Source organism: Anguilla rostrata, chromosome 15 (genome assembly GCF_018555375.3).
Source record: "Anguilla rostrata isolate EN2019 chromosome 15, ASM1855537v3, whole genome shotgun sequence".
In the NCBI taxonomy this organism is placed as follows: domain Eukaryota; kingdom Metazoa; phylum Chordata; class Actinopteri; order Anguilliformes; family Anguillidae; genus Anguilla; species Anguilla rostrata.
In genome coordinates, this window is record NC_057947.1 from 20,088,807 (window position 1) to 20,112,129 (window position 23,323).

At 40.3% G+C, this 23,323-nt stretch overlaps 2 protein-coding genes across 3 annotated transcripts in view; one reads left to right on the top strand and one right to left on the bottom strand.

Annotated features, from left to right (window-relative positions):
- epha3 (eph receptor A3) overlaps nucleotides 1-23,323 on the bottom strand; it is a 107,367-nt gene that overhangs the window by 82,764 nt on the left and 1,280 nt on the right. For both annotated transcript variants that reach the window (XM_064310338.1, XM_064310339.1), the window contains exons 2-3: nucleotides 10,510-10,574; nucleotides 3,212-3,872 (exon numbers count right to left, since the gene is read on the bottom strand). In XM_064310338.1, coding sequence (XP_064166408.1) covers nucleotides 3,212-3,872; nucleotides 10,510-10,574 — 726 coding nt within the window. The remainder of the gene's footprint in view (nucleotides 1-3,211; nucleotides 3,873-10,509; nucleotides 10,575-23,323) is intronic.
- The window catches only part of LOC135240620 (myosin light chain 1, skeletal muscle isoform-like), a 465,194-nt gene that overhangs the window by 17,902 nt on the left and 423,969 nt on the right, over nucleotides 1-23,323 (top strand). The gene's annotated exons all lie outside the window — the stretch shown is intronic.

Genomic DNA, 23,323 nt, shown 5'->3' on the forward strand with positions numbered 1-23,323 from the left:
AGTTGAGAACAGATCCGTCATAACCTGTAATATAACGTGTAATCCTAATACATAATCATACTGAAGGTATTTGATGTAACTATTTTATTCAATTCTGTTTCCTGTCATTCCAATTCAATTCTATAGCTTTAAACCTGCGTGCAACTCCAGCTCCAGGAATTGAATTTGAATTTACAATGCATTCTCATTCTAATTCTATTCAGTTCATGAATAGCCCCACCCTGCTGCACACATTAAGGTAACTTAGCGACAGAACAGCAGCTCTGTCCAAGTGTTCTTCTCAATGCTCAATTCTCAGATGCATTCTGTTCATCAGATGCAGACGCAGATGGATGCGCAAGCACAGTGTGCGAACACGCTCGCACGAACACGCGCTCGCAAACAACTGCATGCACACGCTACACCCAGAAATTCCACCTCTCAACATATTTTGACTTGCTCAGAAGAGAGCGGAATGAAGCAGAACACTTTATGAGTGGCGGTGATTTCTCCTGGGACCCGGCTCAACTCAAATAATAACACAGACAGAGCCCGGTTTCTCTGCCGGCCGGCCAGCTGCCAGTCCATTTATTATCATACCTCAGAGCTACACCAGCTCTGGAAAGGTCCGCATAGAGTCCAACCAATTTCCCTGCGCCCGGTGTCCCTACATTTATATATTTCTCCTGGAGTCCTATATAAATTTAACCAGATCCCTAAACCTGGACTGGTATTTCCACTTTTGTTCGTAATGATCGTTTTAGTGCTGGGTGACAGGGATCTGGTTATATTGACAAATGACTTTTCAAGAGCTGCCCTCTTGGCATGTCAAAACAAGCACTCTCCTTGCAATGTGTTTTATTTTCCAGATGTATATGAAATTGTTGAGATTATTTGAGAGCCAGGCAATATTGTAACTGCATAATGAGCTATTGCTATCAGAAACTTTTGCCCAGTTCTTCCCTTTTGTGTCTTCATTTGGAATTGCCAGTCCTGCTTTTCGAGGCAAAGCTGGGCCACCCGTACCTACGCAAGGTTCTCTGCAGGTGAAGTGCACTTGCACTGGGGAGCCAGTGGCTAATTTCCACACACCAACACAGCACAACAGCAGGGCTAGCACCAATCAAAGGGGTGTGAATCTCATGGATGACAACTGGCAGTGGGGACCTTGCACACCGCTAGGAGGAGCTAAAGCAGCGATATCCCAGGGAACCCTAATTGACTTAAAGCACCCCTGCCTCCAAAGCCAACTGTGTCCTGCCGCTGCAGAGTATGTCATAGACAGCCAATGGCAAAAAGCTGAGAAAGGAACCTACAGGGTCTCTGCTATGTGCTCAGCCTGGTCTGGGCCTTCTTGCAAGTTCATGTCACCTAGTATGTTAAAAGTGCATTGCAAAAACCAGTGATGCAATGAGAGGTCATCCTACACCATTCCTCTCATACTGGTCCTACCACAGCTCTTCAGCTTTCCACATTTTATTTTTATACAATTTCATTTATCTTGCCTGGAGCAGTAAAGCCATTATAGTACCCAGTTTCCAATCCTGAAGTGTGAAATATATACAACACTCTGGGAAGGTCTTGTGCTGTATATTTTTCTTGACAGGATACATTCTCCAATCTTGATGGGAAATCTTGAAAAATTCAATTTGCCAAACGGACATAGCTGAGAAATGGGTCAGCCGCAGTTTACATTTTTTAGTAAAATTTTTTAAAAAAAAGTAAAGTAAGGATACAGCCCATGTTCGTCCTCCATTTGTTTTTTGTCTGATCTAAGCACACTGAAGTGAAATCGCATCATCTGCGTAATTTATACTGGGTGTATTTAGACAAGAAATAAATCATTTTTTGTGACAGTTTTATATAGGTACCACAACCATGACCTCTAGTAAATGTACCTGTTCTGCCATTTAACTGTATTTGTCATTTAAGTCTGCTCATTTTTGTACATTTTTATTCTGTAATTTTGGTACCTTTGCAAACTCATACTAAAGAAGTAACAATAAACAAACTTTCTTAAATAACTTTCTTTATTTAGTGAACGTTAAGGTCATATAAACACTAAGTGTAGGTTAAATAGAAACTCATGTTTGACACCCTCTCAAAACACTTTTTTTTATGAGCTAAAAGGCACCCAAAGCACTCGGCTACGTAGCCCTTCTACAGGGCACACTCATACTGCTCTCTCTCTCTGACTCGCTCACTCATTCACACACACACACACACATACAACCTCCCATCTCTGGTCACATCCCTCAGTCCTGCATGCCAGACTCTGGATGAGTCTGCCAGGCCTCTAATGAGGTGCTGCAGTACAGTATTACACAGCTCCACAGTAACCGCTTCAGCATGTTCCCACTGCAGAACCATGCGGTACGCGCACCCTGAGGGTGACCACGGGGCTCGGGTTCCCCCACCGTCAGCAGCGAGGGGCATTTGTGTCTCCACGCCGTATCCTCGCTCAGCGATAAGAGGTTAATGACACACTGCTTTCTCTCCTGGCCTTATATATGTCCTTCCTGAAGTATAGTGTTATCCTCTCATGATAATCACGGTTTGCTGGGACAGCATTTTTGCACTTCTAAAATACTAGACTCTAGATAACAACAGATTCAGGCACTAAACGCATTTAGAACAGTTATTTGACCATTTTGATTTTAAGGGTGCCGTTCAAGGAAATTTAAAGGAAAAGAAAAATGGAATTGACATCACTTATGTGTCTCCTCTCCAGAAATTGCTTGGGAGTTGTTTCTGAAAGGACAGTGTCTTCCACAGGTGGACACAGCACTGTTTCAATGTTCATTTTAATGAAGTTAATTGGTGAAAGCACCATTAGCATGAGGGTACAGAAAGGACACCCCATGCAAACTCGAAATGTGAATCCGAATGCATATTAATCTACATGAAGCAGCAGGTGAAATGAAGGTAAATTTATGTGCAGGTTAAATCAAGTTTAGCTTAATATTGTTGATCTGAAAGGAGGCAAACCAAATGCATTTTATTTGATGTTTGTTTGGTTACTAACTTACTTACAAAAACATGTCCAGGTGTGAGTAATTTCAGAAACCCTGGTGTCAAAGTAACTTGTATGGGCACCTCTGGCAATGTGCTGGCATAGATCTCCCATTCCATGAGGGTAGATGGAGCATTGAGATGAAGAGCAAAAGACAGGCACTGACAGCTTGAACGAGAAACAGTGGAGGAAAGAAGCGAGAGAATGTGGGTGCCTTACCTTGGCAGGACACCCCTCGCTCTTCATAGCCAATGTCACAGAGGCATTTCCCGATGGGCACAAGCCACTCCCCCTCGGTGCTGCAGTACATTTTGGGCGGGTCCTCCTCCTTGGAGTTATTGACACAGGAGCCCTGCACCTCCACCAGAGATTGGGAGTCCGTGGGCACCGTGTCAGGAAACATGGCTAAGTTCCTCACCGTGAACGGGCACTTCTTAAAGTACACCCGTACTGACACCAGGGCCACGCAGGCCCCCAGGTCCTGGAAGGCCAGGTAGAAGCCTTTCTGGGTGACGGGTCCCACCTCCCGCACCTCAGTGTTCAGCTTGAGGATGCGGTCGCCCAGGTCCATCTGCGTGAAGCTCTCGTCGGCCGCGATGGTGTCGATCTTGGTAAACTGGTGCTCCCGGAACTTGGGCCCCTGGTCCTCCTCAGTCTCCATGTAGTAGAGGTTGAAGGTCTCCTTGCAGGTGCCCAGGACCAATGGGATGCTGTTGCAGTCCCTCAGGGTGAACTTGAGCTCCACGTAGATCTTCTGGGCAGAGTGACGTGGAATCCAGTTGGTCCTCAGCCAGTTGTTCTGGCTGTACTCCATCACGTTGCACACCTGGAAGGTGCGGATGGGGGTGTAGTGCTCATCCACTCCGCTTATCTCTTCCCACTGGGGGCAGGACAGAAGGACATTGTCACACCCCCTGTACACCACTGATCACAGATCACTTATTGCTAAACTGATCCTGATTAACACCAACACTCACACTTTCACTGAAAATCAGTTTTACAGTGGGTTAACCAAAAATAGGTTTTCTGAATGGAAAATGGTCATTATCAAAGAGTTTTAACATATCTGAAATGGGTGATAACTGGTGCCTGAAAAGTCAATAGATGTCTTTAACAGTAATGACCATTTGCTCCATTCTAAACTCCCCTCCCCAACCCCAGAGTAAGCTGATTCTGGCATGACGTGGACCCTCAGGCTGCAAGACACAGACCCTCAGGCAGCATGACGCAGACCCTCTTGTGGTTGAGAGCGGTTTGTTATCAAATGAAACAAGTGGGTCCCGTTGTAGCACAGATTGAGGAATTTGCCCGTTCGTATTTCCTCTTTGCCCGTGTGTAAATGAAACATCAGAGGCGTGTTTGAAGATTAGCTGTGACCAACAACAAAGCTTCTTTTCCAAGATTTCAGTACTAATCACAACAACCCTTTCTACAGTTCTTGAGTATCGACAAACAGTACAGTTTTTAAATGTAAGAGCTGATTTGTTCACTGTGCCAACATGGAGGCAGTAAATTCAAAATCAGTATTGGATCGAAGTTGTGAGTTGCTGGTTTTGTTTTTTTTGTTTGAACTCTGAACCAATGGCAAAGAGCTAGGTTAGGATGTGAAACTTGATTTCTCAGGCAATATGTTCCATTATTTTTTCAATCCCCTGAAGCCAAGTTTTTTTTTTTTTTTTTTTCCAAAGGTAACCTGTGAAACCATTTGAAATACCCTGTTTATGGTGTTACATTTCATTTTCTTGCTTTGTGTATAGAAATCCAGTCTTCCTCCCAGCCTCATTGTTTTATCAAGATGGAGTGGCAAGGTGAGGAGAAATCCCAACACATAAATGCATCACAAACTGTTTAACATTAAATGAACACTCATGGGGCAAGCAATAAATATTTTTACGATAGCCACTCTAACAGAGCCAACAGTAAATATTTCAGTGATGAAACATTTATATGAACATTCCTTTAGGGCCTAATTTTAAATAGTTCTACGAGTGACATTTGCATGGACACTATTGCAGTGTTCATTTGCATGGATTCTCAGCGCTTTTATTGATTGACTCCACAATACTGCAGTAATTCAAGACGCTGGGTTTCAGGAGGGTTATTGATGTGCCAAATGCAGCCCAGGTGCCTGCTGCACATTATCAGATTGCTGAGAATGGCTGTGTGTTGAGCGGCGCTGCCAAAACAAATGAAAGAAGATATAGGATGTGTGGATCATACGTTTGAGAATAACATATTGCATCAACTGCAGATCGGCATACAGTACGTGACATCATTATGGTGATACCCCACCTCAAACCTTCCAACAATGATCCTTCATGCACGTATGCACCATATTTATGGCATGTTCAAATCTAGGTCTTCACATTACCTCTTGTGTCAGGTGGTCTCAGCGCATATAGATTTATTTGAAAGGCATAAATGTGTTCGAGAAGCGTGTTTAGCGGGTTCACGAGTTCACGAGAGGACAGCAGCGATCGGCGGGCAGGTCACCTTGGCTTGGAGATGGAGGGTGAGATTCCTCTCTGGGGTGGGATATTACCTGGGCCTGGCCGGTTACAGGCCCAGAACTCAGGCCTGCCAAGGAGAAGTTTGGCAGTACAGTGCCAGATGTACTTGAACATATTTGCGTGCAGCGCTGGCATAACATCACAAGGTCTTTGTTGTGGGATTCAACAAAGGAGAAAGAATGCTGGTTTATGAGGTGACCTTTGCGTATTTGTTTTTTTTTCCCCCTAATATTTAGTTTGTCTTGAATGGACAGACAAACAAACACTGACTGCATGGAGAGGACAAGTGATTGACTGGCAGTGGAAAGAATTTGAACCTAATTAAAACATGAAGGACCATGCATCATTCATTAAATATGTCTTCAAAAGAGTCTCAAATTTGTTATGATAATGCAATGTTTGTACATTTAAAGAAAAATATCCTGTGTCACGCAAAAAAAAAAAAAGTTTTGAACCAAAAAAAGTATAATTAAATGATAGTTTATTTATCTTTTTTTAATCCAAGTGAGTCACACTGAGATATCACTATCTGTTGCAGGGTAGCCCTGACCATGAAGAAGCAGCATAAACAACCACATGGCAGAAAATGCAATTCAGCTCTGTACAATGCAGAAGCAACTATAACATAGATTTGAATTACAAACAAGGTTTCTGCATGACACCATGAGTTGAAATGCAAATTTTGCTTCATCGTAAAATGTCATAATGATTTATATCCCGCTAGCCTCGCTAGCAGGAAAGGCACGGGGAGGTGGCTCAGGTCCTACTCTGGTGCCTTAGGGAAATCTGTAGTGGAAACACAGCACCTGGACCAGGTCAGCGGAACTGTGTCAGCAGTAGGAGAGAGACGTTAGGGGCTGAGGAGGGTGTCATGGCAATCCCCTAGACTACCCCAAGGTGGAAAGATTGTCAGCATGGTTGATATGTGCAAATGAAGAGTTGGTACATTTGGCAAGGCCCTGGCCCACCTCTTCCTGTGTATGAGGACCCGAGGAAGGGCCAAATGCTTGCAACTAATAGATTCTCTGGCACTAGTGAACCATCATAAGTAGAGCTTGTGTTTCAGAGCAGTGAAATAAAATTATAATCCTCCACTTGCTCAAGTTACAGCAGAATTACATTAGCCTCAGAAATGACTGCTGTTTACTGTGGACTTTCAGTGGTATTGGCTACAATTACTCCTGGACACATGAACATTCAATTCATTGAATTTCCGCCCGCATTCCTTGCAGCCATTTGCGCCCACTGTGAGATGTGAAGCTGGAGCTGGTGCCAGGCCTTCCATTACTGCGCCATATAGGGTTCCAGAAGGAGTGTTCAAGAGAATAATTAACAAAGACGTCCCGTCATGCATGTTGGCCCGAACGCACGCACACATCCAAGGAGGTGATAGGGATATCTGGGGCAGATGTTACCGCCCCACTGATTGCAGAGCCAATGGGGCTGCGGAGGGTTGGCAGGGTTGTTCCAGCACTAATTGATACATGCAAGGACACTCACAGGACTCCAAACGGCAGCAAGCTGGGAGTGAGGTCACACCTGTGAGACTCTTAGTGGAGGTCAGAGATCAGTGAGGGGTCACTGTGAGAGCTTATTGTTTAAAGGGACAGGGGCACGACAGAGGGCAGTCGGACATGCTGCCCGGCACACTTACGCAGCCCAGAGGAAGCTGCAGCAGAGTGCCGTGTGTTCATATTGTAGGCGAAACACAGCTGGGAATAGGACACTGGGACACACTTAATACACGGTAACCAATGGATTGGCTGTTGACAGTTGTTTAGCCAATCAAAATATCACTCCTGTCATGATCGGCCCTTAGGATCAGCCCTTAGTATTATGTTTTTGTTTTGTATTTACAATTATATCTATCGTTTGCATTGTTCAAGGTTATTTCCAGAACAAGCTCACAAACTGCATTCCTGAAAAGCTTGAATAGTTCTATTTGCCTAAAATCTAAAGTATGATTAAATAAACTGAAGAAATATATGGCTTTTAGCTCTAAGGAGACAAGTCCAAGACTGGAAATATGAACTTCAGAAGTGATTGATTTTTTTTTTTAGATCAATGAGAGAAATGGATGCAATTTTATTAAGACATGAATCAGAGGGGGGGGGCTGGGGGGTTGGGCTGGGGGGATTGGAGGGAAATGTGAGACAAAATGAACACAGATGGGGTTTGTTTACCCTAAAGGCAAATGTTCCTGCACAGAGCAACATTCCCACCCTGCTGCTCGAAACCTTAGATTTGACAAGTGCTTCACCAGCTTAGATTTCCAGCATTGAGTCACAGCGAGCAACTGCACTGTATCAGTCAATAGCTTTTCATCACAGCTTTTTCAGAGTGGGGGGGTGGACATAACACACCATAACCTCCCCATTTACCTCTTTTTGGCGAGGCAGAGCGCTAATCCCTGTTTATGGGGGGATTTCTTTTCACTTTCTCCAGCTGGTCACCCTTCTACTTGTATACACACAAAAAAAAAACATTCAGAAATAAACAGCCAGAAGCTGTTAATTTATTTTCATTTTTTTATTATTATGTTGAAATGCTGACTCTTCATGAATGAAGAAAAGTGGTGAATTAGTTTTTTTTTTTTTTTCTTTCTCTAAGTGTAGTCCAACAGAGAGAGGTCTGGTGCTTTCTAAGGGCTGTGCCTTATTACCAATAGCTTTTGTTTTGTGTATTAAACTATAGCATTCCAGATTCTGGAATGTCCGGGTCCTTTTGCATGATAATATTTCACATTTGATACAAATCTTGGAAAGAGGTTGTTTTTTATTGTTATTGTACATGTGGAATTCTCCACAAATCATTTCCTCCGGATTTCACACAAATTTGTATCTAATTACAAATAAATTGGGGTTGGGGTTGAGGCTGAGGTACAGGGATAGTTCTGCTGCACTGTTGCCAATAATATTCCAATGGTGCAATCAACATAGGTCTGTGTACAGACATTTTGCACATCATACGCAGAGACCAGTGTACAATAACGCTCTCCCAAGATCTGCCCAAGATTACTGTTATCAACCTTCGGAGGTATCAAGAAACTGGAATAGCTAGGCTTTAAGCATCGGCATGCCCGGTGCACACGATGAGGGAAATTCTCAATCCTAATCAAATGTGTCATCAATTCATAATGCGGCTCCCTTCAGAACTCTTAAGGCGGCCGCATTCGCCGCTCGTTCAGCACGCGGGAAGGGTCCGGTGGGGCGCGGCAGTCTTGATGGGTAATCGCGGCAGAAAAAAAAAACTGGGAGCAATCTGGCTTGAAGGAGGATAATGAATCCCAGGCTGAGTCCTGATGCAATTTGGAGAGGCTCTAATAAACAGGGCCGCGTGTTTAAAGTGCTGTCTGCACGCGGCGGGCTTGTGTTTACCGCTGCTATCTGCTCCACTCTGGCGCACGGAGCAGAGCGTCCGACGGGCTCAGCTCTTAATTTGCTTTAACCGGGGCGATTTGTGCTTACACAGGCAGCGGGAGGTCTGGGCCATTCGTCAGTGTCAGCAGCGGTCCCCCACATTATTTGAAATCATTTCTGAGGGCATAGCTTTCAGGGCAAAATGCTTATCACTCTAAAGTGGGCGAGTCATGAGTAATTACAGATAATTCACCTTGAGGGCTTGATCTTCACTGCCCATCTTCAACATTAAGGAGGACACACATGCACACACAAGAGATTATTTTATGTTGAAATCTATTATCATTTCCTTTAACTGACCCAGGACATCCAGTTATTTTCTAAAATATTATTTGTGCTTTGTTATACTGTCTAACATCAATGTTTATCTGTAGTATTTATTATTTCTTAATTAGATAAATTATATAATAAGTGGCACTTCAGGTCCATATTCAGTGTTTGTAAACCAGAGTTTCTCAATCCTTGTCCTGTGTCTGCCATTTCGATTGATTTCCATCTGACTGGAAATCAGTTTCATTAACTTCAGATTCCTTGATTTTGGGCTATTGACCTTCATCTGGAAGAAAGAAAAGCCTTGCTAAAGGCGAGTTTGCTTTAAAGACTGTGTGTTAACTCAATATTATATCACACACCCCTTAAACAATGTCAATAATCAAATAATTAATGTTATTAATCAAATTTATTTGTCAGTGCCCAAGAACATTGAACTGCTTAACTACAAAATTAAATTGAATATTAATCAATGTTTCAGTGTCACTGGTAATAAGCTAGCACACCAGCCACACAATATATAATATTATTTCACACCTGTCCAGACAAATCAAACCCAGGGTCAGCATTCAATTAACAGCCCAATTAAATTGATCAAAGGGCTCCTCTGGAACTAAAACTAGTGTTCAGATTGTGCCCCAAGAGCAGAACCAAGAAACACCGCTTTACGGCAACCCCTGCCATAAACACTAGAATGGGAAACTAGGTTTGGCAGGTATATGGAACAAATTACTGGATTACCTTAAAGGACTGCCAGCGGTTCTTTATTAAACACTTAATAAAGTTTTGAAAAAAGTCCAGTTGGAGCTGCCCATGGGGCCAATGCTTTCATCGTCGGTCAATTCGATGTGGCCATTCGGGGAGACCGTTGCATGGGATCTCGGCGGTCAAACAAAACAAAGAGCGCGCGAGTGAGTGTTACTGCGCCCGATGACAGGCTGTGTGTTTTCTGGTGTTCTTTTCCCCTTTCCCGCACACACAGTGCAGTTTGATCTCAGGGACAACAGTCGTGTTCTTCATCATCGCTGCTTTGGCCTGGATTTGACCTTAATTTTGTACTGCAGTACATGCAAATGCAGGCGTTATATTTAAGGCACGTTAAGCTATCACCAAAATCAACTTACTGAACTATTTTTTTTTTTTTTAACACCAAAACCTGACTTTATTTTTAAGCCAAGGTTAGACAAATGTTGATTGAATCCCTCCCTTTGTTATGAAGTTAAAACTGAGCGACTGGAATACTGTAATTATGTAATTCACTGATATGAGGCAACCGGTGTATTCTAACAAATTCACACTTCATTGACAGGCAACTCACCCCATGCGACGGGTAGGAAATCCATCCCAGCTCCCCTTGGCTTGCTTTCGAATCCAGCAGGTTAACTGTGTGAGAGGAGAGAAACAAACAACAAAAGAGAAATTAAGTCTGTTTCCCTTTCTTTCTCATTTACCTCTATTATCCTCCTGCCCCGCCCCCTCGAAAGAGACACCTTTTACTTTGAAGCCCTCTTTACGGGGACGTGGTCCGCTTTGCTGTGGCTCCTAAAGACTTAACGAATATATGCGTGTGGGCGTCTCCTCGCTGTTATTTATAGAGAAATCAATGTGTGGGGTACGGTGTTGAGTGTGTTGGCTACAGCACTGGCACAGGGCCTCCTCCTCCAACACTGCATCAATGCGGCACAGATTGAGCACACAAGCGAGCCAGCCGCAGGGCTTTAAGGTGACTGTCTCACTCGTCCCAGGCTGTACCACTGTGGCTTTGGTGTGGGTTATTCTATTGATAGCTTTCTAAACCATGTAAGGGAATCATGGGGCATGTCCAAAACAAGCACTGTGAGATCCAAATCGTCTACACAGGCTGTGTTCATTGGCTTTAGACAGCTAAACATCTGATTGCAGGGCAGTCTGATTTCACCGATGGGGTAAATGCCTGGTGAACTGTTTGTATGCCTAGGGATGCATAATCTTCAGCTCTGATTTAAAACTCAAAAATAGCTCCACAATCCCCTTCAGAGTAGACCCCAACACCCTGTCTGCTCAATTTTGTATAAAAACAGAGCACCGGTTCTGTATGATAATGTAGGTTATGTCATAATGAATTTTCCGGGCATGTTCAGTGCTGTGAGTTTGTTTGTTCTAGTGGGCAGGGAGAGCACAGATCAATTTCATGAACAAAATGGGCAAACTGATATGTCCAAGATTAAATAGATGAAAGGCTTGTCAAAGCACAAACACTGACAGTCTATCGCATTAAATTTCATACACAGGCTCAGATTAAATCGATAAATTTACTTGAACCGTTTACAAAAGCAAAAAAAAAAATACTGTATTTAAATCCCTCTTCAGTGTTAGTATTTACATTTGTGCTCTTGTAAATGTAACATATTGTTTGCAGGTTTTTAACGAATTATTACTAGTTTGGTTGATATAATCTGAGCCTTTATCTGATGAAGAAATAAATGAAATGTATACTCTGTAAATATTAAAAATCAAATGTAAATGTATGAGCTTCACTCAAAGACAAACTTTCAAATTAAATGCTGGTTTATTGCTATTGTTCCTGAAATTAATGAAACTTGATAATTTCATAAATGTTTTACTTCCAAGGTCTAAAGATGGAGCCACAATGAATTCCTTCAAATATGCACTCAGGAAAAATAGTCAATCTCCAAAGAGGTATTAGTGAAGGCAGAATGAAAATGGATATGAGTATTATGTCTGAATCTTTCATATCTGCTAAAATTACAAATTGAGAGGTTTCTAGATGAAAGTTTCCCTTTTTATTCAACAAGTTTAGAGCTGATGGAGGAAGTGGATAACAGCCATGGTGCCCTGTTCAAGATGTAACATTCAGACCTGCACTCACCGTGTCTGCCCTGACTTTACCCAGACTCTCATATTACACCGACTCATTTTACCCAGAATCAGTTTACACAGACTCACTGTACCCAGATTCACATTTTACCCACACTCTCATATTACCCAGACTTTCATTTTACCCAGACTCACTGTACCTGGATTCACATTTTACCTATACTTATATTACCCACACTCTCATATTACCCAGGCTCACTTCACACAGACTCACTGTACCTAGATTCACATTTTACCAAGATTCACATTTTACCCACACTGTCATGTTGCTCACACTCCCTTTACTCAGATGTCTGCAGACACCTCATGACACACTTCCCTTCATTCCAATGACGTCAAACTTTCCAATGTCATGTCAAACATTCAACGAACGACTCAATTAATTGAATCGCTTAGAAGCCTTTGCAACTGAAACCAGCATGCACAGCATGCTCCAGGATGAGGAACCAGGGGCACAGTTTTTTAAATAAGCACCTTAAACCAAATTTGACATTCTTAGCTGGATAGAAGAGAGAAAGGAGTGCTAATAAACGTGCAGCACAGCTGTAGGATGGGGGTTGGGGTGTAATCACAGCTCCAAATCACATCCACAGCTACTACCACTATGTGTGAAGAAGTGGGAAGTGTGAAGAGTAGACAACCCGGGAAAGACTGAGACACAGCCCATTAGATAGAGCTTTCAGACACGTAGCCATAAAATAAAATTATATACATAATATAGCGCTTATCTCCTCAACATTGCACATAGTACAAAATTATTATGCATTATACTCTCCTCATTGAATGCCTCAACAATGTCTCTCTGGACTCTTTAAGTAATACAGTGTTACTTAAAGTCAAATGAAAAATACAGACTGCTTTTGTTTGAGAGGATTCAGCCATTATTAGTTAAATACTCATTTCTGTACACACTCCAACAATGATCTACTTCTAAGAAAATGTGATTGATTCTCCAACTCCACCCAACAAAAATCCAAAATTTTATGTTTTGTCCATATCTCCAAAAGCCAGCCTTTATCTAATTCCATGCATTGGGTTTGTTTCTGGCAAACTGCATCATTTTTGGGAAGCAAGTCAGGGAAGGGGAAATGTGGCATGTGAGCCTGCCTTTCCCAGGCACGTTAAGCTATTTGCATTGCAATGACAACATCAGTCCTTTGTTAAATATTACACAAGACAGAAGGCGATCCATTATTTTCTTTTCCCCTGTGCCTAATTTTCCAGACTGCAGTGTGTGGTTTCTGCATTGTTTAAGGCAAGACAGAAATGCATGATTGGAGACGGCAGTTCCAGTAAACTGAACACAAAGTCACAGAGCAAATGTATGTCCGTTCATTTTATCTTAAATAATTTTCAAGTTAATTTTCATTCAGAAACTATATCCACATCTTTGCATTAATGAGGACAATACTGAAAGACTCGTTTAAGTAAATGCACGTATAAAAAGGCTTGGAAATACCAGAGGGTGGATGGGTCAATACAAACTGAAAGGGATTCTGTGTGTGATGCCATGTCATCCACACACAGTGGACCCATCGCAGCCAGAGGGGAAAGGGAAATCCATTATCGAATTCCAGTGTGAGAGCCTTAAACTGGGCCTCACCTGCGAGCTCGCCAAACAGCTGGGCCGTTCCATTCGTGTACAGTAGACGGGTTTCCATTAAGTGTAATAAAGCTATCTGCTTATGTCAGATAATGGCAGCTCATATCCAGCTCCATTGGTTCCAATTTAAATTTCTCAATGAGCCGAGCCAGCGTCTCAAATTGAGCCAACCGAGGGAATTTGAGAGCAGAAAATGAGATGGCTGAACTGGCAATGCGAATTCTCAAGTGACAGGAAGAGGAAATGGCAGCTGACGTCCCCTACCCCTCCCGTAATTAAGGTGCGGCCATCAGGCGGGGCCCTCTCCGTCCCCCACAATGCCCTTCTGTGTACGGTAAGTGAAAAGTATTAATAGAAACCGAACTGCTCGTCACCAGGAGGGAACGGCATGAGGCAGAACAGGTGAATCAATACAGGAGGGAGACAATAATCTTGGGCTACAGCCACGGGAGGCCCAAGGCCATCAATCCAGCTGATAAATCAACCCCACACTGCGGGAAATGTGTCCCTCTAATCAGCCTGTGGCTCCTCCATCGAACGCCTAGACCTACTTCCACACAAACACTGCACAATAGGGTGGAAAACAGTGGATACTTGTCTAACTACGTGTGTGGGGTTTTTTGTATTCTCCTTCAGTTTAACTGAGGAATAAACATTTCCAATTTGGGTCAGGACTCAGTGATGGGCTGTAAGTGGGGTCAAGAGATTTGAAATAAAAGTGTTTTTTCTTTACTTCATGTAAGACATACGTCAGTTAAACACTACAGTAGTTAAATTCATAGCACTAGCTAAAATATACATTACACACGCGCACACACAAACACACACACATACCATTTGAATTCCATTTAGAAAGATGTGTAAGATGACATTTTATGACGGGATGAGTCATGGAAAATATGTCCACTAATTAAGTGAGTCGTGGCCTTGAGAGTTTGGGAACTATTCCGTCCTGACACTGAAGACCGTTTGCGAGGTCAACCGTTACAGTTGGTGTCAAGTGCATGCAGTTGGCCTTTGTGCTGCGCAACTCAGATCAAGGCTTTTCAACACTGATCCCCCCATTCCAGAATGTCTGCCAGTCTTTGTTGAACCACCATGGGTCTTAGGTCAGGCACATCGTATCGGTTCAGTCCAGATTAGGATTACTTGAATCAGGTGGTTTAGTTCATGTGTTGAAAAAAAAAAAAAAAAATCCTATCAACAATAAGCCTTTCTAGGATCTGTGCCAATGGTGGGTGTCGCAGAGGAATGCTGGCAGCTCAGAGAGGAGATGGGAGGGTCCGGGAAAAGTCCGAAGGGGTTAGGAAAGCGGAAAGTGCCGCATCTCTGGATCGGGAAGGTCAAACCTGGATGACCTCCAGCATGCTGGGCTGATCCCGACAGGGTCGCCCCCTCCTCTGCAGCTGGTGTTTGCGACTTCTGGGCCCCAAAGCCTGCTGGGAAACCTCCAGCCTCCGCCTCGGCCAAGGCGCACAACACCAACCCGTCCCTCCAAAATAAACACGCACATAGCAACGTCCGATCTGGCATGGAGAACCTCATCAGACCAAGGCTATAAAATATCAAAAGATCTATTTCTGCCAGAACTAAATGAAACAATATTATTTTTTTAAATTATCGCGTGCAATGCTTTTACTGCACACAATTCCATCAGATACCAGTGTCCGCACACCCATAGTACATTTTATGATCTTTCTTTCATTTATGTAATTAGGTGACAGGCAATTAAGAAAAAGTGAACCTGGTGTGAGAAACTCATCAGCACATAAGATAAAATCTGAGATATAATAAAATTAATAAAAAATGTTGCACTGGAATAATTCCTGGGAAATTTGAGATTCCTCTCAAATCTTAAATTTAATACAAATAATACAAATTAATTTATACTACATAGTACCTGGGAAATACTAACATCTCTAAAATGTCCAATATAGTAACAATAGCTGCACTGGATAGTTCCTCTCAAAATTTTAAATATAATAAAAATAATAAAAAGTAAAGTTGCACTGGGATAGTTTCTGGAAAATAATAACATCTCTCCAGTTAAAACATGAATGATACAGTCATACACTTAATTATATTGTATAATTCTTCAGCAATAACAGTAAAAAAATTGTTACAATACTTCCTTATGCATGGAAATGCACATAGCATATTTCTGTGCATTCATATTCACACTGCATATGGAACATCTAAAATATCTTTGAAAATATGCTATAACATGAGTAAAACTGAAAGTGCTAGAAGAATTTAGAATAATTTGGCTTGGTTTCATTTAAATTAAGTTTACTGTCAGCAGTAAGTGTTCAAATGCCTTTTGTTTTCCTCTTCAATGTCAGTATATTGAATGAGGGGAGTGATCTGCGTGAGAAGTGATATATGTGAGAAGTAAATGTTTACAAAAATATAATACAAAGATAATTCTCATAAAAAATAAGTTGGGAAACTTGTTATTCATTTGTTTCATATAACAAAGCAGATATCTGTAAGGTATGACCTTTTCTGTATGTCTTCTTTACTTTATTTTCTATATTGGTTTGAAATTATGCAACAATAAAACTCATCACCAATTTTCCATCAATTGCTAATGATGAAAAACAAATTATAAAAAGAAAAATGCTATTATACATATAGGCCTCCTTCGTATTAATTCAGGAATCAATGGTGTTTTTTTAAATTTGCATGACAGTAACTTTGCCCTGATCATTTTACACATTTGAAAATTGCTTTAATGCAATAACATTAGATTTGTTATTCCTCCAGATTAACATTCCAAAACAATCAGAGCAACAAACTGCAAAAAGTATAATTCACAAAATGCTAAAAAAAAAAAGAAAGGGTTTCCATTGCATCAACTATTACTTGAAAGCAGTGCTGTACTGTTGAAATCCTTTACTAAGAGCCACAACTTCCTTTACAGCAGAGAGGAACGCTTTTTTTATTTATTGTTGGATGAGTCTGTAGCCTGGAGAAAACAGCAGGACTGAAGATAATCCAAGAGGAAGAAGAAACCCTGACATTTTTCCACAAACCTTACCGCGCCCACCCAACAACACAATTATTACAGACTCTACCCATTACGGCGGCGATGAAGTATTAAAGTACACAGCATGAATAATTCAGCTCAGTCTCGCTCTGTGTGATGTCTGCTCTCCCTCAACTCCTCTGAATGCTCGGCGCTTCTTCCGTCTGCTGTCTCCACCCAACAGCACCGCGTGCCGCGGGTTCGACGCCCGGAAGATACTGCCGAACGACGCAGGGCTATTTTTGCAGTAAAGGCATGTGTAAGCACATTTTCAGCACCCCCTGAAAGGTACCATCGCTCACAAAACAGGGGCCCTTCCCAGCGGGGGTCCGCCTTGCTCTAGGATACAGTGCCGAAGCCTCTCTGCACCTCGGTCTAAAAATACAGCCCATCATGGCGCCCTAGGCGGGGAGGAGAGCCCGTGTGCTGCTTCCTACGGCTCTCCATGGCAAGGCGGAGAGAGCTCACTTTGGCACTAAACGGCTATCCAAGGCAGAGAGCCGAGACCACGCACTTGTATTGTACAGCCTGCCACAAACTCCTCCACCGTCCCATTACATATACACCCCTGTCACTATTGTCTGTCACAAGAGTTGCTACTCTTTGAAAGTTGTTGGATAGGCTTATAGAGGCTACACCAAAGCCATTTCTAAAAAGAACAAGGCTTTTTTCCAGCAAAAGAAGGCTGTTTCTTATTCTCTTGTGGATAGTTGAATGAACATGTTCTACAAAAAGCATAAACCATATAACTAAGGAACTGCTATGCACATTGGTATGTAGTGTATCAAGACAAGGTTTCCACCATTTTTAAAATACATTGTTCCTCAGTTACTGTATCTTATGAAGGCACTGTACATCCAAATATAACTTGAGGTCAACATTTAATTGTTTGAGGGAGTTAATATCCTGGTCTGCCAAGATCTGCTTGCCTTAAAAAGTACTGTCGAATGGCATAAAATCAATTTGCTTCTTTGAATAGAGGTCTCTTTGAGTAGGCAACATGCCATGATTAAAAAAATTAAGATATAAAATAATATCATTTTTATGTAATGTACAACACATGGGAGTAAGAAAATATTATGAGTCGTTTGTTCTGTAGCATAAAAAATATTCTATCATGACACTCAAAGTTTCAAAATTACTGTTAAAAATACAGAATCGTATTTAATAATTATCCATCGAAATTCAAACAGTGTCTGCATTCCATTGGTTTTCTTCTTGGTTATGTGTTTTGGTGATTTATTACATTAAATTTCCTATCACGAGTGCAATCACAGTTAGACTTCAGGAAGCATAAAGTACTAAAAACGCATGTTTCAAACGACTAGTAATAAATTACGCCTGAGTCATAAAATCTGTATGTTGTATTCTCACAGAATTTAGTAGATATTAGATTAGATGAGAATTATCACTGTAAAATGTCCGTTGTTAAATCAGCTCTTACAGAGTACATATGGTCCCTACTGGAATCATATTAGTGTTGAATTAACGCTGGGAATTTTAGTACCCAAATACAAGTGCATACATGTACACGTACATACACACATCAATGTAATAACAAAGGCGATATTGTTTCTTTTAACAGCCTTCCAGCTAACCCGACAGTAAAGTAAGTAAGTGCAGTAGCTACTCAAAGGCAGTCAAGAGTAAAAAGAAATATCACAGTACCCCTTTCATCACTTTGTAATTACTGAAATAACCAGTCTCATGTGCTCTGTCCGCTGTATTAATTTAAAATGCATTACAGCTCCAATACAATATTTTATAAAGTGCTTTTTGTCATTTCACTTTTTACAATTTTCGCAACACCTCTTTGTATGGAGAAAACGAATTACTGCCTGGAGAGCAGTAGTAGGCCCTTAGACATAATAATTCACAAATAGCTGATAACCTTGTGAGGAGTTGAGATTGAGGGGATAATATTTCGATTTACAGTAGAAGAGTAGTGCCAACTGAGCTTCTTAAAAACATTATTATTATTATTATTATTATTATTGTTGTTGTTGTTGTTGTGCATAATGGTCTGTTGTTGTGTTGCTGGTGCTTTGGTTACTCTTACTAAAGCTACAGTCCAAAAGGCGAACATGAATGAACACTTTGGCTTAGCAAACAAACTTTCATGTTCGATTGTATGTCTTTATAAAATGAAAACTCCATGGCGTTAAAAAAACAAACTAAAACCGACTATTCGAGACAGTCGCCATTAATTAATTTCAGATGTCCTTTTTCAGTAACATCACGCAACCATAAAAGACAAGTGCGTAAACCTCTGCCTCACTGAGTAGGCTACGCCTCGCAAGTAAATATTTTAGTTCCAAATTGAAATTCAGGTTTTTCCTGTCCACGGGTATATTTTATGGCTGTCTATGATGCTGTGATGGAAACGATCTTAAAGTGATAAAGATTAACCGTGTTATAGAAATAATACAGTTCTGCGACAGTACAATCGGAATATTGGCACTATTCAGATTGTAATGTTACACAACTGTACTATTTCTATAAAACCGTTAACCCTAGATTGATTTTTTGTTTCTCACATCTTTAGCTTTAAAAGTAGCCTACTTTAATAAACACAATTTATGAAAACTAAATTGTCCATTGTTACTCACAAGAACATTGTTAGGAAACATTGTTCTCTGCAAAGAGACTGCTTTATAACGTGGCTCGTCCAAATAAAAAACTATCCAGCGCAAAACAGTCGTTATGTCTTCACTTTTAAAGTATGGGTCGCTGATTAACACATTGTTTTTTTTATTCTGCGGTCTTATATGAAACTCTATTCGGACACTGGGCTAACAACGAATCAAACACGATGGCGCATCTTAACTCTCAAAATAAAACGCAGGTTTCACTGGAAATGCATGTTTTCAAGATACGTGTGTGTGTGTGTTTGCGTTTGTGTGTGTGTGTGCGCGCGCGCGCGCGTGTGTTTTATCCTATAGTAATCCCCACGAAATAGGTATAAACCTTTAGAAAGTTCAGGCGTGTAATTGTGTACGCGTACATTTTGTTTACGTCCCTCACAAAACATTTAATTCAGTAAAGGCTATTTGGGAGGAGATTCCCCATAATCAAAGGACCATATTCCAATCCAATACAGTAATACAAAATCTAAAATCTGTGAGCCCGGATACTCAGAATCGCATTATGCGGCCCTAACATGGCAGGTCAATTAAAGGCAACCACACCTGGAATGTATTATGTTTAAAAATATTCTTACATTTAAAATATATAGGAATTCCCAACGTGTTTGTAGTCCTTCTTTAATTTATCGAGTGTATAATTGGCACTATTAGTCTGTTTTGTCCTTCACAATACCTCCATAATTCTATAGTACTCGATGTTGCTTGGGGCTAAATTAGTTATAAAAATAAATAAATAAAATATGCCAGGCCATCTGTGCAGCGTCGTTCGCCATACTGTATGAGTGTTGGCAGATTGTTCAATAACTTTTCTCGTTATCCGTTTGAATTATGTTTATAATGCAGGTCTTAAGTGTGGCCTTCAATTTTACAGTAAATCAAACTTGTTAGTAGCCCATTGCACCTTATAGCATCTACTTTCAATTCAACAGTGAATTGACGCTACGACGTAGACTATCAAGGTGTTAACGAAATGGTTGTCTTGAAGGCGGCATAAAACGACTTCTGTTGAACATGCAAACTTTTAATGCTAACGTGATTATTTAGTCTAGTCTGTGTTATTATTAGCAGTAGAGTAACTCTCAATAATATGTTCCTTCTCAACCCCCCCCCCCCCCCAAAAAAAAAAAAAAAACAAAAAACAATGCATGTATGGCAATAACATCTACTTTTTAAACGTAAAAGTTGTATTCTTGTGTCATGAGTTTGCGATAATGCTGGATTTTCAAAATGCGGTGTCTTTATCCTGAATACATTGAGAGGAAAAAATAAGCCGTTTATTTGGAGGATGAAGCACAATATTCTTCGGGTTAAACTAAATTGAGTATACGTCATGCAAACAAGCTCTGTGATCCGAAACTCGATATTATAGCTGTAGTGGTATGAAGACACAGAGAGTACTATTAATCCTGTTCAGCTACATGTATCATGACATCATTTTGAAGTGTACGATATAATTTAAAAATAAGCTTTAAAAATAATTTAGACACTGGGTACAATAAAGTAGAATGGATACGCATTAGTATCAGAATATGCCATTTCTGAGCACGCAATGACAAGTACAAAATGACGGCCTATTTTTGCGGCTAAAGCAGGTTTTATCTGAAATTATAAGATCGAAAATAAACCTAGTTTATGCTATATCCACAAGGAAAGTACATTTTCATTAAGATGCACTTTAATACGATTAATGGTTCTAAATTAACCTCAAAAGTACTTGGGTGTGAATATATACACTTACATACACGTACTTTGTGTAATTTTGTAATTAAAACATAACATTATATTTAGCTCATCCTCCCTTTTGTTTAAATGGTAGCTTATTTGTGTGCTCGTGTATTCTATCTCTGTTGTTGTCTAAAAATATTCAGATCATCTTGAGAGATGAATTGCCTTTCTTATTTCAGTGACTGCGACTCTATACTGACACTTGCTGGTGGATCGCTCTCTCCCCATTTACAGTAGGCCTACATAGTAAAATGTTCAGTGTTAAATCAACTCTTACAGAGTGCATATGGTCCCCATTGGACCATATGTACTCTGTTACAATTGAATCGACCCTGGACATTACTGTGTACTTAGAAACAAATGTTATACACACACCTGACACACACACGCGAGCGCCCGCACACAAGCACATCTGAAGTCCATATACCTCAATATAATTCTACCGCTATAAAACTTTTTAAGTGTCTACCTTTAAACATGCAATATGTCAGACATGAATTCTACCAGGGCCACTACAGAATGGTGTATTTAATCTCACATTAAAGTCAAAATGCAACCAACCACAAGGCACTTAACAGGACACAATTAAAAATAAAATTTTCTTCCATTTTTAATCTTCATAGATTTGCTACTCGCATGTCTGTATCGATAACTTGTTCTACTGTATTTTCTGGACGGGGATAATACTATTTATTTATTTATTTATTTATTTATTTATTTATTTATTTATTTATTTATTTATTTATTTAGGTTTTCCAGTACTTGAAATCTTGTGATCAGTTTTTTTTTTCTTCTTCTTCTTATTTTCGGCTGTAAGATCCAAGGGGAAATTAACATCTGAAAACGTATTTGTTTAATTGTTTATAATGTTTCACTTATCTTGGTTATATCGCAGTATACACCATCGTCCCAGCATTTTGCATGAAAAAACTTCTACCGTAGCTTTTTGTTTGTTATTTTTTGTTTAAAACAAAAGTTTTAAAAAAGCTATCGTTTACTGTTTCATATGCTGTCACATAATGTATTTACTAATTTGGATTAAAACAGGGTATGATGAAAATAACTTAACCTTAGTTGTATGAAGTGAATGACCGCAGACTTCACAGAAAATAAGCAGACATGCTAAAAACTACACGAAGTAGCTTGTATACAAGCTTGTGTTCATTGTTTCACATATCAATCCATTTTAGTATTAAATAACAAGTGAAACCTATTCAAAGAAAACTAAAAAAAGTTTGAGATAAAATATTTCAATGGAATGGAATGACATTTGAGATTTTCCTCCATCAGGAGACCTTGAAATATGTATTATAAGCTTTTTAAATGTAACTTTAAATTGACATCCAATATGCATAACAAGTAGTTTCATAAGATGAGCGATCCAAAAATAAAAATCCAACAATGACCTTTCTTCTGTCCGGAAATAATATTTAGCCATCAAACACGGAGTTGTGTTGCTACACTTCTACAATGCAAAATATACAAAACAAGGACAACTATCATGAAGTCATAGGTAACCGTGTTACATATTTATTTATTTATTTATTCATTCATTCATTCATTCTGTGTACCAAGCGGAAAAGATGAGGTGCGCATTTGGTATATGTTCTGACTGGGATGACAACATGATGGAACAAGCATGTACACAGGAGGGTGTTTTCACAGAAACTAAAAAAGATATGAGAAGTGTGATTCATATGATATACCTACAGTATGCTTATTTCACCACCCTCATTCTTAATCTAGTTCTAATTTTATTTGTCAATTGTTTGTCACCTGAAGTGAACACACTTTAAACTGTTTTTACAAGTACATCTGAATGAACAAACTAACCCATTTTGTGTTTAATTTAGGAAAACAAATAACACAACCATTATTACGGGAAAAAAATCGCCTCCCCTCGTCATGTGAAGAAAGAATTTAGAAAAGGTCTTCACATCTGGTCGCCTGCCTGATATAGCTTTAGCATAAAATTAAAACGTTTAATGTATTAAGATAAAATACATCCATGTGTGTAAAATAGGCTAATGACAACTTTCTTACAGTTACAAAGGTAGGCTAATGATTCTGGTTAATTGCACCAAATATGACAATCCTCCTCCTCCTTGCTCTCATTTAACAGAGTTGAACTACATATTGGCTGTCGGCTAGTAGCCTTTTGCCAAGGATAAAATAAACCAATTCGTTTTCTGATTTTATCTTGGTTACTGTGAAAAACGACTAGGCTTCCATAAACCAAAGCGACCCGAACAGA